The 22544-nt window shown below is 41.5% G+C and overlaps 1 protein-coding gene across 1 annotated transcript; it reads left to right on the top strand.

Annotated features, from left to right (window-relative positions):
- The first annotated feature begins 1796 nt into the window (after positions 1-1796).
- Positions 1797-22453, top strand: IDNK (IDNK gluconokinase). Its single transcript, XM_072150885.1, has 5 exons — positions 1797-1925; positions 2403-2433; positions 5362-5448; positions 17790-17833; positions 21897-22453. The coding sequence occupies exons 1-5, from the start codon at positions 1888-1890 to the stop codon at positions 22258-22260; spliced, it is 564 nt and encodes a 187-aa protein (XP_072006986.1). The 5' UTR covers positions 1797-1887; the 3' UTR covers positions 22261-22453.
- The last annotated feature ends 91 nt before the right edge of the window (positions 22454-22544 follow it).

The following is a 22544-nucleotide window of genomic DNA, read 5'->3' as shown; positions in this document are numbered from 1 at the left end:
TCACAGAGCTCTCAGTGCAGCCAGTACAGGCCCACAATGTTGACATAAATCACAGGAATCCTACTAAAGTCACAGGGCCTGCACTGTAGCTATAAAGTCACAGAGCCCTCACTGTAGCCATAATGGCCAAATGGGTCCCATAGCAGTCATAAAGTCAAAGGGCTCCCCACTATAGCCAAAAATACATAGCCCCCCTCTCCCCCCCGGAAGCCTTAAAGTGAAGGGGATCCCACTGTAGCCAAGATAGTCCCACGGCCCCTAATGTAACAAAAAAAGCCATAGTGCCCCCATAGTAGCGAATATATTAACAGAGCCCTCATAGAGCCATACATTCATGGTACCCACAGTAGCCAAATTATGAAAAGTGTTCATAGGTAAAAAAGAGATAATACTTACCTTTCCATTGCAGCATCCGCCTCCTTCGTGATGACTCCAATCATGGAATGCTCAGGGCACAGGCGTTGTTAGACATAAAGGCTGAAATGTATAATATAAAAATGATTGATTTTTTTTTTTTTTTTTTTTTCAGCATGCTATGTTTAGCCTTTAATTTAACCTGTTGGCCTGTCAGGTTATACTTTCTCTTCTTTGAAATGTACAGTAATTCTGTCTTCAGACAAGAATAACTAAACTATTATTTTCTGGCAGGATAGGTTGGCTGCCTTCCCACAGACCGAGGCATATGTAAGGTAACCATGTCAACCTGGATAACAGGCTAACTACTTCCTGGGCTCTACCTAAGCCTGTACAACTTCTAACAATCTAGGTGGCCAAATCATGTTTCTTTTTGTATGACAAATCTTGGGATTTACCCAGTTTAAAAAAATCCTGTTAAGGGATATTAGTCTTTTGATTTCATAACACGTTTTAAACTATTAATAGGTATATAACAAAAACCTCAACTTTTATCTAACATGTTTATTATTTTATTTATATTTATATGTGTTTTGATTTTTTTAGGTTACATTAACCCTAAGAGGACCAATCACTTATACAACATACTGCAATGCATTTCACCACAGACCAATGTATTTTTATGTTGGGCAATTGTGAAAGGGATAAATAGATGGCTAATGAGGTAGGGAGGGAGTCCCAACAGCTAGTTCTCCACCAAGCAGTTCAGCTAGAATTGAATGTCACACACACAAAACATAATATGGCTGCAGATGATGGGTCATGTGATCTCTGTCTATAAACAATCACCCGGCAGGACCTTATGATAGTATTCATGAATAGAAGATAAAGGTCCTGGCAGGACAATTGTTCATTGACAAATAGAGATGACATGACCCTCTCTATCTGCAGACATTTTATAGACAGGAATGTCTGACTGATGAGGTAAAAGACAGGAGACTTCCCTTCACATATCAAGAAAGAGGTGCAGAACTTTTAATACTGAACATCTTGTTCCCTACAAATACGAACACATTACAAGAAAATGAGGAGTAGCTTTAGCATTTCCGTTTATACTAGTGGTTTGCTAGAGGGAACCACAGTGAAATTTGCTTGACTTCATGGTAGGATATTTCTTCAAACCAAGAATACTCGGTTCAAAGTCACTTTATTTGTACCTTTCTGAAAATTTAGCAAGATATTGGTATGTTTCTGTAGTTTCATGTTTATAAATCATTTCAATCTGGTAAAATTGAATGATTCTTTGGTTAATAACTTTCATTTTATGCAATATTTTGTGTTTGGTGAATTTCATTCTTCTTTAATGCTTTAATAATGAAGATAATGATTACTCAATGAGAACAAATAGCAGCACAGGAGGGGAATGACTAAGCAATGATCATTTGAGAACTGGTAATTCACTTCCCTGTCGTCTTGCAGTGCTGTGTGTGGCCTACAAAGCCCAGTATCTTGCTGGTGGCAGCTGAGAGCATTATGATAATCGTAGTTATGGGAGTGAGCGGATCTGGAAAGTAGGTATATTTTCTGTTCAGCTGTGCATAGCATTACACTGGCATTTAAGAGGTTACGCAGAGATCTGACATTGCAAATCCTGCTTTGTTCTGTTGACAGCAGAAGGAGGACAAAGGCTGCTCCCATGTGTATTCTGGGAGGAGACAGCTCTATGTGTGTGGTAGAGGCTCAAACTGAGGCCTGAAGACAGAACACTAGAGCCTGTGTTTAGCTGTAAATGTCCACCCTGGATTTATTTTTTAGAGAAACCTCTACAGAATTATTGCTGAGGAAAAGTGTGTCTAACCACTTTTTCATGTCTTTGTTCAGTATAGAAATACCAAGACATGCCATACACTCAGTAAAGCAAGGATTTCTACAGTATGGCATAATTCACATTCTGCAGGATCATAGTCAACTATTCTACTGATGTAAAACTCAATATATATAGTGATAAGTACTGAATGTTTCATTCTCTTTTTTGTGTCTTTACGCAGAACAGCAGTAGGATCTCTTCTGGCAGATCAGGTACGTCTATTCTAATGAAAAGGAAAAATATACCATAAGTCAGGGCAATGCTGGGGTTATAAAAGATCCAAGGCACGGGCCCCCATTCCTGTACATAACCCCCTCAAATGAGCTTCCACCAAAACCAACTGAAAATACAGTAGAAATCCCTACCCATTCCATCCATCGCCTGCAGGCGATGTGTCCTCTAGACTATAGTTGTTCTGTATCTTCTCCATTAGGCTCGTCATCACCATGTCTCCTCTCCAGCCACGTATACTTCCTGTGGAGATTACCACACATACATCTTATTGTTCATATATCTTGGTCCCCTAACAGTGTTTCCCTGCTGTTACCCCTAACACCCTTCCTCCAAATACTGTAATAAGACTACTCTATACTGTCCTGATTATGCCCCTCCCCCACCCCCAAATCCCCTCAGAAGAATAACCAACATATATATTCTACTCATTCCCCCACAATTACTGCGCATTCACAATATATGGGCTTCACACTTTACATTACAACCCCCTTATTGTGCCACCCACCTAATAATGTTCCCAAAACATGGCTTAGCATGCAATAATGCACTTAACACATGTGGCCTCTGCTAATGCCCCTGCAATGTGACCATACATGAAGGGCGGTGCCAGCACTGGCCATACCTGGGAATGTTCCGGGCCGCTGGGCTGTTGGGGGGGGGGGGCCAACATGAGGCTGTACATAAGGAGTCTACATGGGGTGAAGGGGGCTTTATATAGAAAAACCATGAGGGGACTGATTGGTATGATAAACCATGGAATATTTTAGAGACTGTTTTAGTTACTGAATTTTTAATGCCGCCATGTGAGTAGACTGCAAAGGCACCCACTGAGGCTGTGTCGCCCAGGGGCGTACTGAAACCTGGAGCTGACCCTGCAAAGATGCCACATTGTGGGGCCTTTCTAATTATGTGTAGTGAAAGGAACCACCTGAAAATACCCACACTAAATAGTGCCTCCACCCACTTAATAATTCTCCCACATGAAATAAGTCTCACCAATGAGTGATGTCCTCACAGACCCCAGTACTGTAATTAATGTTCCCCCGGACATACCCTCTCCAGTATATAATGTCCCGATAATACCCACTGCAATAAATATCCTCCACAATCCACAAAGAAACTGATGTACCCCAAAGCTCCCAGAAATTCCTGTCCCCCAGAGACCCCCTTGACAAAAGATGCTCCCAGACCCTCAGCAATGATGGATGTGGCCCATAGACCCCCAGCAGTTAATGTCCAGGGCCCCCAGAAATGAATGCTCCCATTAGCTCCCCGTCAATGGATCACCCCCAGAAATGGATGTCATATACAGCCCTGCCCCCAGAAATTAATATATCAACCCCAGCCCCCCCCCCCCCCCTGCCAGAGCAATGGCCCATACACCCACAGAAATTAAATTGATGTCCCCATAGTCCTCCAGCAAATGATGCTCCCAGTCAATTGATGTCCCTCAGCCCCTGATCAAGTTGAGGTCCTCCCTAGCAACTTCCTATACTGTGAATTAAAAAACCCCTAATACTCACCTGCCTTCCTTTCCTGCTTTTCTCCTCCTTTCCTCAGTGTGCGGGACAAGACTCGGTGATATCATCTCACCACGCCTCTGGCTCCCAGCATTGTAGTCAGTAGGAGATGCGGTTTAATGACATCACTGTGTCTCCTGATTTTGTAGTGAAGGACTAAGCTGATGGCTTCGTTCTCCACTGCAGTAATCACCTCTATCTGTATCCGGAAAGGACCCAGAACAGCAGATCCCTCAGATCCAGGGCACAGGACAAAACATCCGGGACACAGGCCCCCTTAAGTTAAGTCCAACTATTTACTTTTTAATAGTTGTTTGTTTACTCTTTACTTTGAGAGCAAACTGACTGTTTTGTAAATTGTTCCTGCGCCATAGAAGGCACAATAAACATGCACAAATACATTCAGTATCCAATCATGTGCCAACAAACATATTTCTGGGGAGAGGATGGTACCCAATCTGTATCTGTATTTATGAAAAAGGTTTTGTCATTGTCTCAGAAAGTTAAGAAAGACTACTGCTCAGACCTCAGATGTCTCATCCAATCATATTGTTACATCAATGATATAGCAGTGACCCCATAACCTTTCTGTTTCATGCATCAGAAAATCCCTGATAGCAGACTACGTTCATTTACATGTGCGTCTCTGCTTCAGTTATCTGGAAAATATTTTTTCTCATATGCTTGAATTCTTTCGTTTTCTTAAGAAAACAACTTTTTAAAATATGCTAATGAGTCTGAGGGGTGCAGGCTTGCGTCATCTGAGCCTCTTTCGACACCACAGTGATTTTAATTATTCACTCCTCCATGCTTGTCTGTTAAAACACTAATGCACGGGATTTGCAGAAAGCCGGATTACATTATAGGCTCTCTTTCTGGAGTAGGGACAGGACGAGGCGAACAGACGAGCCCCATGGGCTCATTAGCATATTTTAAAAAGCAATTTTTCACAAAGTTGAAAACAAAGGGATTGAAAGCATACTAGAAAAACTGTTCCAGAAAACTGAAGAAGAGATGCACATGTACGCAAACTTGGTCAACCATCAGTGATTCTGGTGGTAGATTAATTTGTTGGACAGTCAGGCTCTGTGACAGCAACCCCTTTAACTGCCCAGGTTGTTCCATAGGGTTCCATGTACAGAACAGCAGCTTACACCATGCTTCACTTACATATGATGAAAAAATGACTTTGGGGGCCTAAAATAATAATTTAAAACACACACTTGTTTTTTTTTTCATGAACATAAAAAAAAGATGCCACACAGATGCAAAATGTTTGTTAAAAATGTACAAATGGCGTGTTAAAAAGATGCAAATCGCCAGTGAAACGCTCAGTCGTGTAATTAAGTGGATTATTTTTATCCCATTTCATTTGTTTTATTACAGTTAAGATGTAAATTCTATGATGCCGATGATTATCACCCTGTGAAAAACAAAGAGAAGATGTCTCAAGGGATACCACTAAATGACCAGGTATTGAAAAAAAATAACTGTTTGTTTTGTAGCAGCACTGCCCAGGGCAAACTAAAACTGTTTTGTGAACAGTCAAAGTCAGTAAGATGCTCCCTTTAGTCCTGCACTATAATAACACGTTGTAGATTACATACAGTAGTATGGTAAGGCAATCTGAAATATGAGAATTTTATAGCAGATGATAGGTAGCTTGATGATAGAAGATAAATATGGATGACGATAGATTGATAAATAGATAACAGATTGCAAAAATATAAAGTAAACTAGCTGTAGCTCCCGGCGTTGCCCGTGATAGTAAATAACTACTCTTAGCTACAACAAAATAGAATGCGGCCACAAAAAATATTTTATATGTATCTATAGACTGTCTCTGACCATCTCTGTCACTGACCGTCTCTTTTTTAAAACTTTTCTGACTGTGTCTGTCGTTGGCAGTCTCATTTCAGGCACTGTCTGTCGCTGGCAGTCTCATTCCAGGGACCGTCTGTCGCTGGCACTCTCATGCCAGGGACTGTCTGTCACTGGCATTCTTATTCCAGCGACTGTCTGTCACTGGCACTCTCATTCCAGTGACTGTCACTTTGTCTATGGGCAGATTTATCAGAAGTGTCTGAGAGCAGAACTGCTCTAGTTGCCCATGGAAACAAATCAGGGCTCATTTTTGCACAGCTGTTTATAAATTACAGCTGATCTCTGATTGGTTTCCATGGTCAACTCTAACAGTTTTAACTCAGAAATTTCTGATAAATCTCCCCCTATCTCTATATCCCTATCCATCTTACTTCATACGTAAGCGTCTTATACTCAGTGCATATAGTAACCAATCACAGCTCAGAGCTCATATTAATGACCTGTGGCAGAACAGCAGCTAATCACGGCTCAACTGCCACAGCAGCAGCAGACAATGGCTCCTGTATATGGTGGATTTTGGAAAGAGTGGGGTTAAAATTTCAGCTTAAAACCTGGTCTATGATGTACCCTGAGTCACGAGCAATAACATTGTGCAAAATTTAGTGATGTAAACACAACAGTACAGATTCCTTTAGCGGACATACGTACACACTCAGATTTATATATTAGATTATAGATATATAGATATAGAAGATAGATATGAGAGATGGATACAGTAAAAGAGAAATAGAAGATTGATGAATAGATAGATAGAGATAGCTAGCTAGATCGGCGATAGATATGATAGATAATAGATAGGTAGATAGTATATGCTTATATACTCTATATTTATATAGATAAATGGATAGACACAAAGCTATATAGATATATAGACAGGAGATAAATGATAAGCATCTTCCCCTGGGCATTCAGCCAAGGGGTATTAAAGAAGCAATATACCCTCTGCCCACAAAAATCCACATGCAGGGGGCCCTGGGCAGATGGCCAGTTTGCTGCCCTTTAACGCCACTCCTGGCACAACGGTTGGGTATGAAATATTCCTTCTAAAATATCTTCTTTTATGTGAAAATTCACTCAGTTACCTATAAAACAAGGGAATGGTCATGCTTTCATTATTATAACAGACAAAGTAACGCTGATTATCTTTTTTGGACGCCTCTCTGAATTAATGTATATTCTAATTTTGGGCTACCATTTACCATCAGTGTTTGTTTTCAGACATTCTTTCTTCATCACAGAAGAGCATATTGAAAATTACTAGTAGAGATGTGCTAATGTATTTCAGATGGCTGCTGAAAAGGGCCAGTGCCAGCACCAAGCATACCCGGGCAAGTGCTGGGGCCGAATCTCAGTCCCCAGCAGCCTGGCAGTGCCTAGTGAGGGGGGGTCTGTATATAATGAATCCATGGGGGCTGTATATATTAGAACCATGAATGAGCTGTATATAGTTAAACTATGAGGGGGCTGTATATAATAAATAGGGAATATTTTAGTTAGTTTCTCAAATTTTAATGCACCCACATGAGTGGGAGCCAGCCCTGCTGCTGGGGAAACAAGTTTTTCCTTTTTCCGGTTTCTTTATAAGCATTACTGGTGTTATGGGTAAATCTTAATTTTATTAAAGATTTGCAAAACAATATTAGTCATATCATGTGAATACAGCACCAGTAATAGAACCACTAGGCACACTGATAAAGTACAGATAGATGGCACAAGGACAAGAAGGATGGAAGGCAAAGGGAAGGAGAAAAAAAATCACAAATATACATACACACAATCCAGGAATAAGCATTGCTTGTTTTAGTGCTTCTATTATGTGAGCAGAACATTGGATGGGAACTGCAGAGTTATTTTTCCACCTCAAGTAATGGAAGCCATTGAAAGTCCTTGAAATTAATAGACTGGTTAATGGATCTGTTAGACTTCCTTTATTAATGTTAAAGGGACAGAAGATAATAACGAAGGTCCAAACGTAGGTGTGAACTTGGCCTTACATGGATGAAAATGACTTACAGATGCAAAAAAAATTATTTCCGAAGGTTCATGAAGTAGCAATTCTGTAGACATCTAAATAAAAAGCAACTGATTTCAATGTTGTAATATAGTGCACAGAATGAAGTAGAAATATTATTATGAGGTCTACAGATTTGTAGTAAAAGGATTATGGCTAGCTCCCTTTGTTCACAGTATTTAATCAGTGTTTAGTTTGGGCCACAGTGTTTAAACACATCCATATCACTTGTCAGAAGAGTCTAAAGCTGGTGAGGGCCTTAGGGATTGTGACATAGGTCTGAAGATTTTTAGAATAATTCATTTCATAGCAAGGATTTTTCCTATTTAACATATTCTTTTTATTGTGTCATTATTTAAAATATGAAACAGTGTCCTAGGGTGATAGAAAACAGAAGAGACTACTGTATAAATGTTTCCTCTGCTGTGGAGCAGCTCATAGAGAAGGGTCAGATGTAGTGTTTCTGGAAATACAAGCAGTGTGTGTAATGGAACAATAATTACCGGAGGTAGAGAACATTGCCACGTCTCCTACAACAATTATATGTACACTTGTTCCATAGTTTTGACCTTAACCTGTACAGCAAAGTGAGGATTTGTCTAAGGTGCAGAGGCAGGGAGAGGCATAGGCATATTTTAAAATGTATTCATGGGCATTATTTTAATTAAAATCACCTACCATTTTCTCTATATCTACATAATTGTTTCCATTGTTACCCTTTACGATAGTACTGTGCACCTATCTTTTCTTTATCAGCACATGCATAGGTTTTGTGGATGTGGCTTTATATGCACTCTGTTAGGGATTACTAGGGTAATCTTGCAAGGGAAAGTATATACCTTGGTACTGCCATTGTAAGGGGGTGGGGGAGTCAATTAAAGTGGGTTACAAGAGCAAGCCCTAGGGATTTCTAGTGTGTGTTTGTCTATGCAGTTGCCCATTTAGATACCAGCCAGGACCTTGACTACCAGATACAACAGAGGGTAAGACTGTTCTATTATACATCAGATTGTCTCACTCTGCTGTCTTTTCAGTGTTTTATCATATTTTTGTATGGCATGTGACAATTCGGCACATTACTGTATATATATATATATATATATATATATATGTCCAAGTCAGCACAATCTTAGACTCCTAATAAGGAGGGGTGCAGCGCCCCTAAAGGTTCTGGCCTGATCCTCTTGTAAATAAATAAAGTAGAAAGCGGGCAGCACTCCGGGGTTCAAATTTCAAAATAAAAGTTGAACTTGAACAAGTGGCGTCATTTCAGTGTGTAACACCTTTATCCGGCAACAAACAGGTGACCCACATTGGATATATATAGCAAAACATAGTAAGTGATTAGCATAAAGAGGCGTGTCTTAAAGTGCTTGTGCACTATTGTTTAATTCATCATTGTACAAACTTATAAAAATACATTCAACGGTAAAGTGCATCGATTTCAAATACAGGCAGTCCCCGGGTTACATACAAGATAGGGTCTGGAGGTTTGTTCTTAAGTTGAATTTGTATGTAAGTCGAAACTTTATATTTTATAATGGAAGTTCTAGGCAATTTTTTTTCTTTTGCCCCAGTGACAATTGGAGTTTCAAAATTTTTGGTGTAATTGGACCAAGAATTATCAATAAAGCTTCATTACAGATATCTTACAGCTGATCATTGCAGTCTGGGACTATAGTAAAGCATCCAGAGAGCTTCACCAGAGGTCACAGTGGGCAGAGGGGTCCGTCTGTAACTATGGGTTGTCTGTAAGTCGGGTGTCCTTAAGTAGGGGACCGCCTGTACATATATATAACAATATAATTGTGCGCTGTACAAAGTGTAATCATAAAGTGTACAAGTGCGAAGACTAGTGTGCAAAGAAGGGGTTAAAATTACCCAAAAGGCCCTGGAGAGGACTCTCATGGTGGAAGCCTCAGGTCCACAGCTGATACAATCTCAGCGGCTGTGGATCCAACCTGCACGTGTGCAGTGGTACCCAGAGGCTGCCTAGAAGCCATCTTGGAAAAGGGCAACCAAGCCCTCAATGCAGTGTGCACTGAGGCAAAGAAAATGAACATCAAATGACCTGTGACAACAGCTTAAAGGGAAAAATGAACACATACACATTGAACTAAGTAAGGGCTGAATCTGTAAACTACTAAAGAGGATCGCTCTCATTACCATAGCAACAAGATACAACAACATAGTAATATACACCTTTATGCGGTATACATATATTTGAGGTGATTGCAACCCTAATCCTAAACCATCCCCATGCACTAAGACCCATCTTCTACTTCTGCTATGTTATGCTGCTGATTTGTGGCGTAACAAAAACACTACTCATCTAAGGTAGGATTATCTCTCATTTGGAACAGCATCTTACCTGGAATTGTACACCTCATAGTTTGACTGGATTAATAATTCTCAAATAGTCTTTGTTGAACCAAGAATTACAACAACATGCAATGTGAGCTATTGACACAGCTTGCAGAAAAATTAAATTACACTACAGTATTGCCATTCTAGTCCTAGGTGTTCAGATCAGAAGAAAGGGTTACCTGGCTCCATTCCTTTACAAATATACAAATTCAGCTCTACAAAGTACAGGGATGAAATTTGTCAGTGCTTAGTAGGTCATATACTCTTCCTGGGTGATTCCTGCATAGACTGTAGTATCAATGGTCTGATATTATTTTTTACAGTCATGGCCATAGGTTTTGAGAATGACACAAATATTATATGATCTGTTGCCCTCTGGCTTTTATGTGTGTTTGTCAGATGTTTTTATCACATACAGAAATACAAGTGCAATCATATTATGAGTAACAAAAGCTTTTATTGACAGAATGAGTTAATACAGCAAGTCAATATTTGCAGTGTTGACCCTTCTTCAGGTCCTCTGCAATTCTCCAGATGCACTCTGCAGATGCACTCACACCTGCCTGCTGCCATTCCTGAGCAAGCTCTGCGCTGCTGATAGCCCAATTTCAAAGCTGAAACACTTTTAAGAGACGGTCCTGGTGCTTGCTGGTCCTTCTTGGGCGCCCTCGAGCCTTTTTGGCAACAATGGAACATCTCTCCTTGAATTCCTTGATGATGCGATACATTGTTGACTGAGATGCAATCTTTCTAGCTGCGATACTCTTAACTGTTAGACAAGTTTGGTGCAGTGTAATGATGTTTCTTTAGAGATAACCATGGATAGCAGAAGAGAAACAATGATGCCAAGCACCAGCCTCCTTTTAAAGTGTCCAGTGGTGTGATTCTTTCTTTATCATGACAGATTGATCTCCAGGCCTGTCCTCATCAACACCCACACCTGTGTTACTGGAGCAATCACTGAAACAATGTTAGCTGCCCCTTTTAAGGCAGGCCTGCAATGAAGTTGAAATGTGCTTTGGGGGAAAAAGTTCACTTTAAATAATATAATTAAGTCCCTCCTGACAGACATTTTTAATGTAATCAGCCTCCGCTCTTGCAATAAATGATATACTGGGCCCCCTTAATAATTATATTACACCCTCCACATCACTAATAAATTATATAAAGGTTACCCCTAATAAATGTTATACCCCAGAATTCATGTGATGCAGTACCCTTTAATCAGGTAATGTACTGCCATATCAAATTTTCAGTGGGCAGTCATAAAAAAGCACAAATAATTTAACTGTTTGGCTCCAGCACCCTCTGTCTGCTTCTCTACTGCCCAGGCTCTTGCACAATTAGACAGGCAAGCAGTGCGAGGAGATGACCTCACCACATTGCGCTGTCTGCAGACTGGAAGCCAGCAAGAAGGATAACTGGCCTGCCAGTTATTGTGCACACATCAATGGTTATAAGAGTTGTTTGCTAACTGCTGGCACCTGTCCTGCTGTGCCCCTTGACCCTCTGGGTCCCTTGGCAGCTGCTATGGATGCTATGGTTGTAGTTAACTCCCTGGCTGTAGGAGAAGCACATGCAGTACTTAAAAAACCTTTTTCCAAAGTGTAAGTGATTTGCATCAGGAGAAGGGCTGGCTCCAACAAATCTAGGGATATTTGTACTCTACTTGCCAAGTTTCAGAATGGGCTAAACAAAGGCATCTCTGTGATTCTGCTGTCCAAAGGTCACATACATTAGAAGTCGGCCATGATTAGGAGAGCCCTGTCAATATTGGCTTCAAATCTATATCCTATACATATCTTTAGGCTTCTTGGTAATTCTTGGGTAATTATCATTAATGGACAAGATTCTACTACCCTGGGAACTGTAGCTTTGAGTGTACCGGCATATGAGAAACACTTGTTTAGTACTGTAGTTAGTAGTGTTTTAAATGTAGTCTATACGAAGATTAGCCAGGAGATCGCAAACCAAGAAAGAAAAAAAATCAAATCAAGTAAAAAGAGCCTCTGAAATAAAGATATTCTGTACAGTGCTTTCCTTCTGCTTGCTTTGTTTGATTGAAGAGCCAACCTTGCACGTTGAAGAGCACTTAACACGTTGAGTGCTCACCCCTTTCCATCTCCACCTCTCCAGGAACTTCCCTTTGGTCATGTGAACAACATTTAAAGCATGTTTACGTACAAGCAATGTGAATTCAATTTTAGGTCAACATCACTGTAATGTAAACTGTGTTTATATAAATGCAATTTGAACAGGTTTACCTACATGGCTAAACATCGGACCTGTACAGGGTGTGCACTCTGCAAACTCCTGGGTGGTGAGGAGGCAACTAGTTCTGAAGGATATACCTGCCTCATCACTGTGGCTACTGTCTGTACATAAGGGTGTGGCTACTGCCTCTCTATTACAAGGTTGGTGTGGCTAGTGTCTGTTCAATATACAGACAGTAGCCACACCCCAATGTCATATAAAGGCAATAGCCACACCCCAATAGCTACCCCTGTGAGAAATGGGTTACCCCTGTGAGAGATGGCTACCCTTGTGAGTGATGGCTACCTGTGCTACCCCTGTGATAGATGGCTACAGGGCTACCCCTGTGAGAGATGGCTACCCTTGTGAGTGATAGCTACCTGTGCTACCCCTGTGAGAGATGGCTACTGGGCTACCCCTGTGAGAGATGGCTACCTGGGCTATCCCTGTGAGAGATGGCTACTTGGGATACCCCTGTGAGAGATGGCTACTTGGGATACCCCTGTGAGAGATGGCCACTGGGCTATCCTGTGAGAGATGGATACTTGGGATACCCATGTGAGAGATGGCTACTGGGCTACCCCTGTGAGAAATGGCTACGTGGGCTACCCCTGTGAGAGATAGTTACTGGGCTACCCCTGTGAGAAATGGCTACTGGGCTACCCCTTAAGAGATGGCTACTGGGATATCCCTTAAGAGATGGCTACCCCTGTGAGAGATTGCTAACCCTGTGAGAGATGGCTACCGGGGATACCACTGTGAGAAATGGCTGCCAGGCTATCTTTGTGAGAAATGGCTACCTGGGATACCCCTGTGAGAAATGGCTGCTAGGCTATCTTTGTGAGAGATGGCTGCCTGGAATACCCCTGTGAGAGATGGCTACCTGGGATACCCCTGTGAGAAATGGTAAGTCTAAAACCTTAATTTTAATATAATTAAATTGCTGTGCTTGTATTTTGATGATTTCTCTGATTTTTTTAACAATATGCTCAGCTTTCTGGTTGTTCTCTAAGGGCTCATTGTGATGGTATTGCTGTATTAATGTAACTACTAAACCGCTCACCAAACTGTTGAGAAGTATCTACACTTTACAGTATTAAAATGAAATTCGTCCCTTTTTAAGGCAATTATAAGGCTGATGTGGCCCTCAGTGAAAATTATTTTGACACCCCTGTCCTAAGCCCTCTCCACACAGGATGTACATGTACAGCGCGTGTCAGTTAAAGGCTAGAAACATAGGTAGTGGCTCACAAAAGCAGCAAAGTGATTAACATTTAATAATTAAGGATGTATCCACAGGAAGACTGAGCACTCGTCATACACGGCAGGTATCGCACCCTCTGCGAACACCCATGATCTGTGCTATGACGGGCTCTGGTGAAAACCGGGTACCACTTAGACTCTGGTCCCAGGTGTCGGCTTACGTCATTGTCTGCGGTGGTACATAGGATCCGTTACCTCTGATCCTGACACTGATGAGGTAGTAGAGTGTCTAGGTGTGCATCTCACTATATTTAGGGCAGTGGGACATATGAAAACTGCCAAAAACATGTAGATGTTCATTTTTCAAGTTATTGGGTGTTGTATCTTACTTGTGTGAGGAGACAGTGCCAGATTCCTCTGCTTACTGCAGTCTGCCAGCAACTGCCCTGCTTGTCAGCCTTGGATTATGTCTTGACTAAACTGTTTTCTAAGGTGATAGCTGGGCACAGATAAATGCTGACTGATAGTGACATCTCCTCCGGGGGTCCCAGTGCATATTAGATTGAGCTGGCAAACCTATCACTCATCTTTATCATTTGTGACATGTTCTGCTTTCCTCCAAAGAAATATAGTTAGAAGGGAATCTATTTCAGCAGAGTGTTGGCCCAAAATCAATTCCTGTGAGGAAATTCTTCCAGTCTTGTCACTCATACTGTGAAGGCAATAGTTCCATAAATGTGCAGAGGGTACAAGGGGTTTAACATTCATAAATATGGTTCTTCTTAAAGATTGTTATTCCTTTTTAAGGCCACATTTACACGAAAAGATATAAGTTTAACTGAACAAATATGTAAGATAGCTGTTGGTAAACAGCTACTTCCCTGGACCTACCCATAAAAATCCAACTCAACATTTATGTTTCATTAAATGTGGAAAGGAATTGCTAAAGATATCTCTGCTTTTTAAGCTTAAAGAGGATCTGTCACCAGATTTTGACCCCCCCCCCCCCCCCCCCCCCGACTAACAATGCCTGCTGATAAAGGGTTACAAGTCCTCCCTATATGACCTAAAATTAGTTGCCAGTGGGGCCCTGTACCTTAATTACAGCCATTTTTCTGATATGCAAATTAGATTTTCTGACTCATCTCTGACAGCCTGAGAGAGGAGAAGAGTCAGAGATAACAGTGAGCCACACCCCATTATTCTGACTGACAGCTCTGTGTCTCAAATCACTGCTCCGCCTTCTTGTACTAAGGGACCCTCTGCTAATATTCAACTACAGAAATATAAAGCTCCATGTACAGATGGGAAATATTATGTCATTCTTTTTACATGGTGCCTTGTATTACATTCAGGACATGTGACCAGTGACATCATCGCAGGTCTCTCAGACTTCTAATAATAGCAAACTGTGCCCCATATATGAAATCACAGCAGCCTCCATGGAGGATGAAGAGGAGTAGAAGTCCATGGAGGCTTCTGTGATTTCATGTGGTCAGATACATGCATGGGGTACAGTTTGCTATCATTAAGAGTCGAAAGTACCTGAGATGATGTCCCTCTGGTCACATGACATGAACTGTGACCAGTAAGGAGACATAAGGCATGCAGAGGAGCATATTGATGTGGCCGGCCGAGCAGGACACGCCCCCCTCTGATGCCAGGTAATATAACATAAAAGGTGATTTATGTAGATGTAAGCAAAACAATTTTTAGCTGAAAGAAGGGTGTCAGTCAGTTATTAGGGCTATATAGGAGCCTGTCACTGGCTGAATATGTGCAAACGTGGTGACAGGTTCCCTTTAAAGCATGGGAAAAAATGCCTCTGTCCTTAGTAGGTACAGGTATTTTTAAGAATGTTCTCTTACCCAAGCTGCAATATCTGTATCATGCTGCTCCATCGTTTCTATAGGGGAATAATTCTTTGTGAATTGCAAGAGACACTCTGAGGGCCCCGACGGACAGAGGAAGATTGGCTTTACATCTCATTCCGAAATATTACCATGCAGTGCATTTTACTTGAGCAGTGTGGTGGATATAAGTGGACTCTTATAACTCAGCAGTAGTCGTTGAGGCGGCACTTATGGGTTATTATGAAACTTTGACAAATTTGCTAAAGGTGAAGACTTGTGGGTTATGATATACATCTAACATTGTGTTGACTGTAATGATATGGAACTGAGTGGTAGACTGTTGAGGGGATGATTTTTTTGGGTGTGGTCTCCCATTACCCACTGTGGCATAACCCTCTCTTTCTTGAGCTGTACTCCTTAACAGTTTTTGAGTTCTGGGGTTCAATACCTTATTTAATCGTACCAGAATGGGAGTCTTAAGATATTTACAAGAGTTAGTCAAAAGTTCAATGTATCACCCACTGGCTTCTTTAGATATCTGCAGTTGAGGCACTTTAGATATGGGGGGCAGTTTTGAGGACCTGAAAATTGAGCACAGTCCTTTGAAACCATTTGAGCACAGTCCTTTGTAAAACCTACATCTACCTTAAATAAACAATTTGATGGATACCCAGCCCTCACCCTCTTAGAGAAGCTTTTATATATGGCAAAGAGATATCCGTGACCTAGAGGACTATCACTTTGAGAAAATTACGCATACATTGCACAAATCTGAGGGAAGTCTGCGCACTAGATTTAGGGAGGGTACAGGTACTTTTTTCCACATGGTTTTGGAAAGCCCATCCATTCAAGATTATTGGATGGACATTCATTCATTCATTAATCACTGTGTGGGCCTCCTTGTTGTTTGCTTCCCTGTGGTGTGTCCTCTGGGCTATTTTTCATTGACTAATGTTCTATAGTAGGAAGGTGATATTGTTAAATTGGAAGCCCCCTAAGCTCGCCAGGCTTGGGATGGATCTCGCTGAGCAATGCAGATCTTCTGGTTCATACTCATGCTGCTAGAGTTAGTCTGGATCAAGTTCTCTTTGATTTGAGATGTGTGGTTGGCTACCCAGAAAATGCAATACAGATCACTCAAAAGACTTCATGACCAAAGAAGTCATTGAGATCGGGTGGAAATCATTGATTAAATTACCTCGACTTTTTGCCAAGGGAACAATGTTATGGAGCTTTTCCAAATTTTTGGTACTTTCTGCTGGCATAAGCTGACATTAAAAAGGACTGGCAAATACAGATGAGAGTTCAGCAGAACACAATCAATGGGGCACATTTACTAAGGGTCTGCAGCCACGAATCCGTCGGGTTTTTCCCGAATATTTCCGCTTTGCGCTGTATTTCACGGGATTGTGGCGCACGCGATCGCTTTTTGGCGCAATCGTGCCGACTTTCGCGCGACAGAAATCGGGGGGCGTGGCCACCGGACAACCCGAAGGATTCGGAAAAAACGCAGAATTTAAAAAGCCATTTGTGTCGCAAGATCAAGCACTCACATACACCAGAAAAAAGCAGGTGAACTTCGGCGGACCTCGGCGCAGCAGCGACACCTGGTGAATATCGGTGCACGGACCTTAGTGAATCCCGGCAGAACCCGAATCAGCGTCGGAGAACCCGCCGCTGGATCGCGACTGGACCGGGTAAGTAAATGTGCCCCAATGTTCTGACCTGGATGCCATCCAGACCCAAGGCCTTTTTAGTTCTGATTTGCCTGTAATTCAGTTGCACTTCCGCCGCAGTAATTATCAGGGGTGAATTCCTCTGCTCCCTGTTAAACCCGGTGTTCCTGTCAAACCGATTAAAATAATTCTCTTTAAGACTTCCCACAGCTCTCTGGTATTCTGCCCCTTCAACTTACCCTCAATGCTATTCTTATATGATTCCTAACATTCTTTTATCCTAACCTTTAAATTCTTCTGGACTGATTTCGGTGTCTCTACATCACCTCGTATGAAAGCCAGTTTCTTCTTATTCAATAAGGACTTTAATTCCGGAGTTGCCCAAGATTTATTCTTGGGAAATACGCAAGTCTTTTGTTGGTACTACACCAAACACACAGAAATTAAAATAATCCATTATCATTTCCACAACTGAATCCAAGTTCTCATCAAAGCCACCACATAGTAAGTTGTTACTGAAATAAGATTTTTACATGTATTAATGATAACATTTCTTTCTCTTAACAGGATAGGTATCCTTGGTTGTGCTCACTGCACAAATTATTAATGAGGTAAGTGTATGTCCTCTACATATATTACTACAGTTCCAGATTGAGGTGGGTGGTGTCTGATGGCCAAATATCTATTGGGGCACCATGTAATGTTAAATGATCAGGCCAGCACCTTAGCTGTTCTCCTTAATTTGAGAGCTGCTTGTGGAGTGGGAAAAAAAAATCAGATTGTTTTATTGAGCTCTCCACAACAAGCCCTGCCAGCAGTATTCAAGCCAGGCAGCAGACAGCGGTCCTTAACCCCATAGCGCAATAAGACGTACCCTTACGTCTTACTGCGCATGGGGGAGTATGAAGAGGGCTCACAGGCTGAGCCCTCTTCATACTCACCGGGCATTTGCTTCATAATGAAGCAAACGCCCGTCGCTAACACCCGCGATCGGTGCTTGCACCGATCGCGGGTGTTAACCCTTTGATTGCCGCCGGCAAAGCTGCCGGCGGCATTAAAGAGCCGGCGGCGCGTGGGCGCCGCCATCTTGGCTCCGATCGTCACTCCCCGTGACGTCACCGGGGAGCGGCGATCCGTTGCCATGACAGCCTGGGATCACACAAAGATCCCAGGCTGTCATGATCGAGGCTATCTATTATAATGTGCGATCTGCACATTATAATAGATGGTATGCAAAATCCCCATATACTGCCATACTGTAGTATGGCAGTATATGGTAGGATCAATCAGACAACCTAGGGTTAAAGTACCCTAGGGAGTCTGTAAAATAGTAAAAAAAATAAATAAAAAAAAGTAAAAAAAAAAAAAATTATATTAAAAAAACATAAAAATTCAAATCACCCCCCTTTCCCTAGAACTGATATAAATATAAATAAACAGTAAAAATCATAAACACAATAGGTATCGCCGTGTCCGAAAATGCCCGATCTATCAAAATATAATAACCGTTTTTCACTGCGTTAAACCCCGTAGCGGAAAATAGCGCCCGAAGTCGCAAATGGCATTTTTTTGCCATTTTGAAAAATAGAAAAAATTCTATAAAAAGTGATCAAAATGTCGAACAGTCCTAAAAATAGAAGCATTGAAAACGTCATCAGAAGTCGCAAAAAATTACACCACCCACAGCTCCATACACCAAAGTATGAAAAAGTTATTAGCGCAAGAACACGGCAAAATGAAGATTTTTTTTTCTGTACAGGAGGTTTTAATTTTTGTAAATGTATGAAAACATTATAAAACCTATACAAATTTGGTATCCCCGTGATCGTATTGACCCAATGAATGAAATAGACATGTCATTTGGGGTGCACAGTGAAAGCTGTAAAAACCAAGCCCACAAGAAATGGCGCAAATGTGTTTTTTCATCATTTTCACTGCATTTAGAATTTTTTTCCCGCTTCCCAGTGCACGGCATGGAATATTTAATACCATCACTACGAAGTGCAATTTGTTACGCAGAAAATAAGCCATCATACAGCTCTGTACATGGAAAAATAAAAAAGTTATAGATTTTTGAAGGTGGGGAGTGAAAAATAAAAACGCAAAAACGAAAAAGGGCCTGGTCCTTAAGGGGTTAAATTACCATTGGAGCTACCTTGCAAGGGTCGTTAAAGGGTTAAAACGCAATGCAAACACATAATGGGAACACAACTTCATGTTTTGTTGCCACTAATGCAGCGCAAGCATCTCTCCCTTATATTGTGGTCCTCCTCTCATATGCTCTATATTGTGGGCTCCATTACATACATGCCATTTAGTGGCGCCTTCTGATACACCCCCCCCCCCCCATATTGGGCTCCATATAATACCCCCATATTGTGGGTCCCCTCACATACCCCTCATATTGTGGGACCCCTCTTATACTCCCACAATGAGTCTCTCTCTTACTCTCTTATACCCCCCCCCCCATATTTTCAGATTGTCTGAGTGTTTTTGTGTCAGAATTGCGCCTAAACACCAAACTAGCCACGCATCAAAAATAACCATGTTTTCCTCATTAATCCTATCAATCCAGATTTTTGGCTGCGCTTACTAATGATTCATCACTAGTGACTTTTTCATTTAGGCACAATTTAGGTGTAAAAACACTCCAGCCTGAATGGGGCGTAGACTGAGAAGCAAGCACTGAGCTCTTCTCCTGAGCAGTGTATCCCCTGTATAGCACAGCAACAGAGCAGTGTATCCACTGTATAGAACAGCAGCAGAGCTCAGCCAGACACTACATTTTGCCACTGTTTATATTTCTTGAGATTTTATTTACAAAAAATGTGCAAAAGCAGCAGGATAAAAAAGAAGTGTGTGAGAGTTTGTAGACAGTACAGAGAAGTGTCCCCGTGTAGCAGGATGTCCACACTAGTGTCTGAAAAGTAATACTGGTCCGACTCTGCACTGGAACACCTCTTTAGGTGCAGAATTTAGTGGTGCGACGGACACACTACAGCCGCAACACAATACTGGTGCAGACACTTCAAAAATACATGTGCAAGAAGTTCGCACGTTCTTTTCAGTGCAGTCAGACAGAAAACTGGCGCAAACACATTAATAAATGTGGGCCATCCGTGCTCTTTATGCACACATACCTTTATACAATCCTATCATTTAATACAGCAAGTTGTGCTGATAGCTTTGATCACTAGAGCGTCCTATGAAAGATTAATGAAGCACTCATGTCTAAATGCTTTATAAAGCAATCAGCAGTGACCATGAAGAAAAGTGCATTTCAGCTGTAGTGTAGGACACAGGATTTCACGTCTGGATGTTATCATCCTAATCTGTGCTAATTCTACTAAGCTATATAATTAGGCTTGTAAATAGAAATCTGTACTTAGGGAAAACTATACAGCAATTGATAATGATTTCACAACACCAGGCAGCATGTGTAATAAGGATCAGGGTTTCATTACATAGGCTCTGCCATTACATAGATTCCTGTGACAGCTAAAATTCCAAGCTTAAAGTTGTTGTCCATCTGATTACATTGAATAAATAAAAGCTTTTTGTTATAGAATAAAAAAGGTCATACTCACCTTACAAATCCAAAACTAATCCCATTTTGATGCTTTTTTGGGTAATTGATTGTCTCCACTTTCTGTTTCATAAAACAGAGAATGTTCCAGATCCAGTGGTCTATCACTGTGATCAGTGATTATCTACATGGGGTTGGCCTCTGAGTTTCTCTGGGCACACATATTTCAATTCTAAAATATACCAATTACCAAAGTATTTTTATATACCTTTATATACTTAGTGTTGCTCCAGAATCCTGTTTATTAGGCCTTATTAACACAACCCTAATGGGGGCCTTGATCTGTGAAACTGCCCCATTGAGGTCTATGGCACCCGGTGAGGTGTGGAGAGCATATTGGAGAGAGCTTTGTGCAGGTTCCCTTTTATGGGGACATGTTCTATATTTGGGCAGACTCCCCCTCCCTTTTCCATCCGGCCCTGTGGTCGCCAGGGATCCGGTCCGGGTGAGCACACGGACGTGTGAATGCAGCCTTGGGCTTAATGCAAGATTTGTGTCCAGATCACGGCCACTAATGTAATCAATGTCGGCCAGACACTGTGCAGTCCGCACATTGGCCCAGATTTATCAATAGTGATGCACCTTTAACATACAATTGCTAGATGGATCTCACTGAGCAATGCAGTTGCAACTTACTGGCACAAACACTTCTTAAATACATGTGCAAGCCCAAAATACATTCTTTCTAGTGCAATGTCAAACAGAAAACTGGTGCAGTGAGTTTAATAGATCTGGTCCATTATGTCTCACTGCAGCCGATCAGAGTCATTTATAAGCTGATGGTGTATGGGTAAGTAAGCACATACTTTCCGTCACAAAAATCTGTTTTATGTCATTAAGACCCCTTTATTAGAGTATAATTTGAAGAAGTAGTATTAGTTCAAACAAAAATCTTAGTGCCCCAAATTAGCGGTGATGTTCTGTAGTCACTGGCCGGATGTTACAGCTCAGCCCCATTCATTCTCAGTAAGGGTGGGTCTGACTATTACTACTGTGAAAGAAGGATGTATACAGGCATATGATATCATGGAAGTTGGGGAAATAAAAACGGTTGGTGACAAAGTGATCATCTTTATTTTCCGTCATAGAGAGAAAACCTGCAGTCAGTATGTGGTGCTGGCATGTTCTGCACTGACGAGAGCCTACAGGAGAGCCCTGACAACAGGACAAAACACGTGTATTCCTCCGGATCCATGGCAAACCAATGAGGATGACATTTCTTTACAAACATTGTTCATCCATTTGCAAGGTTCAGTGGAAATGATTTCTGAACGAATGCAGAAAAGGAGAGGACATTTCATGCCTGTAACATTACTACAGTCTCAGTTTGACACACTGGAGCCTCCGGGAGAGCCTGAGCTCTTCATGGTTTTTAATGTTGAGAAAGATATTTCAGAAATAGTATCTGAAATAAAGGCTAAACTGGAATGTATGACACCCAAACATTCTTAGCCTAGAAATGCAGATAGTCTATGTCATAAATCTTCAGTGCAAGTAACCTATAGTACAGATGAGGTCAGTGGCGTAACTTGAAGCTAATGGGCACTAGTGCAAAGTCTGTGCCAGGGTCCTGACTATAATGTATGGTTTACAGTACTAATCATTTCATATGGGAAACTGAGACCTTATGGGCCCCCAAAGCCTCTTGGGCACCCTCTGCACCTCCTCAAGTTACGCCCCAGGTTGAGGTTCAGTGCACCTTTTGAGGATTTGTTACCTCAACTGGACTAAAATCC

The sequence above is a fragment of the Engystomops pustulosus genome, chromosome 1, assembly GCF_040894005.1.
Source record: "Engystomops pustulosus chromosome 1, aEngPut4.maternal, whole genome shotgun sequence".
Lineage (NCBI taxonomy): Eukaryota > Metazoa > Chordata > Amphibia > Anura > Leptodactylidae > Engystomops > Engystomops pustulosus.
The sequence above is the reverse complement of the archived record's forward strand: the minus strand, read 5'-3'. Positions and strand labels throughout refer to the sequence as shown.

What these genes read in the sequence shown, in the direction of transcription:
- IDNK (XM_072150885.1), top strand. Translation starts at nt 1,888, where the DNA reads ATGATAATCGTAGTTATGGGAGTGAGCGGATCTGGAAA. An exon ending in GGAGTGAGCGGATCTGGAAA is followed by an intron (nt 1,926 to 2,402) that starts GTAGGTATATTT and finishes GTCTTTACGCAG; the next exon opens with AACAGCAGTAGGATCTCTTC. An exon ending in GATCTCTTCTGGCAGATCAG is followed by an intron (nt 2,434 to 5,361) that starts GTACGTCTATTC and finishes GTTTTATTACAG; the next exon opens with TTAAGATGTAAATTCTATGA.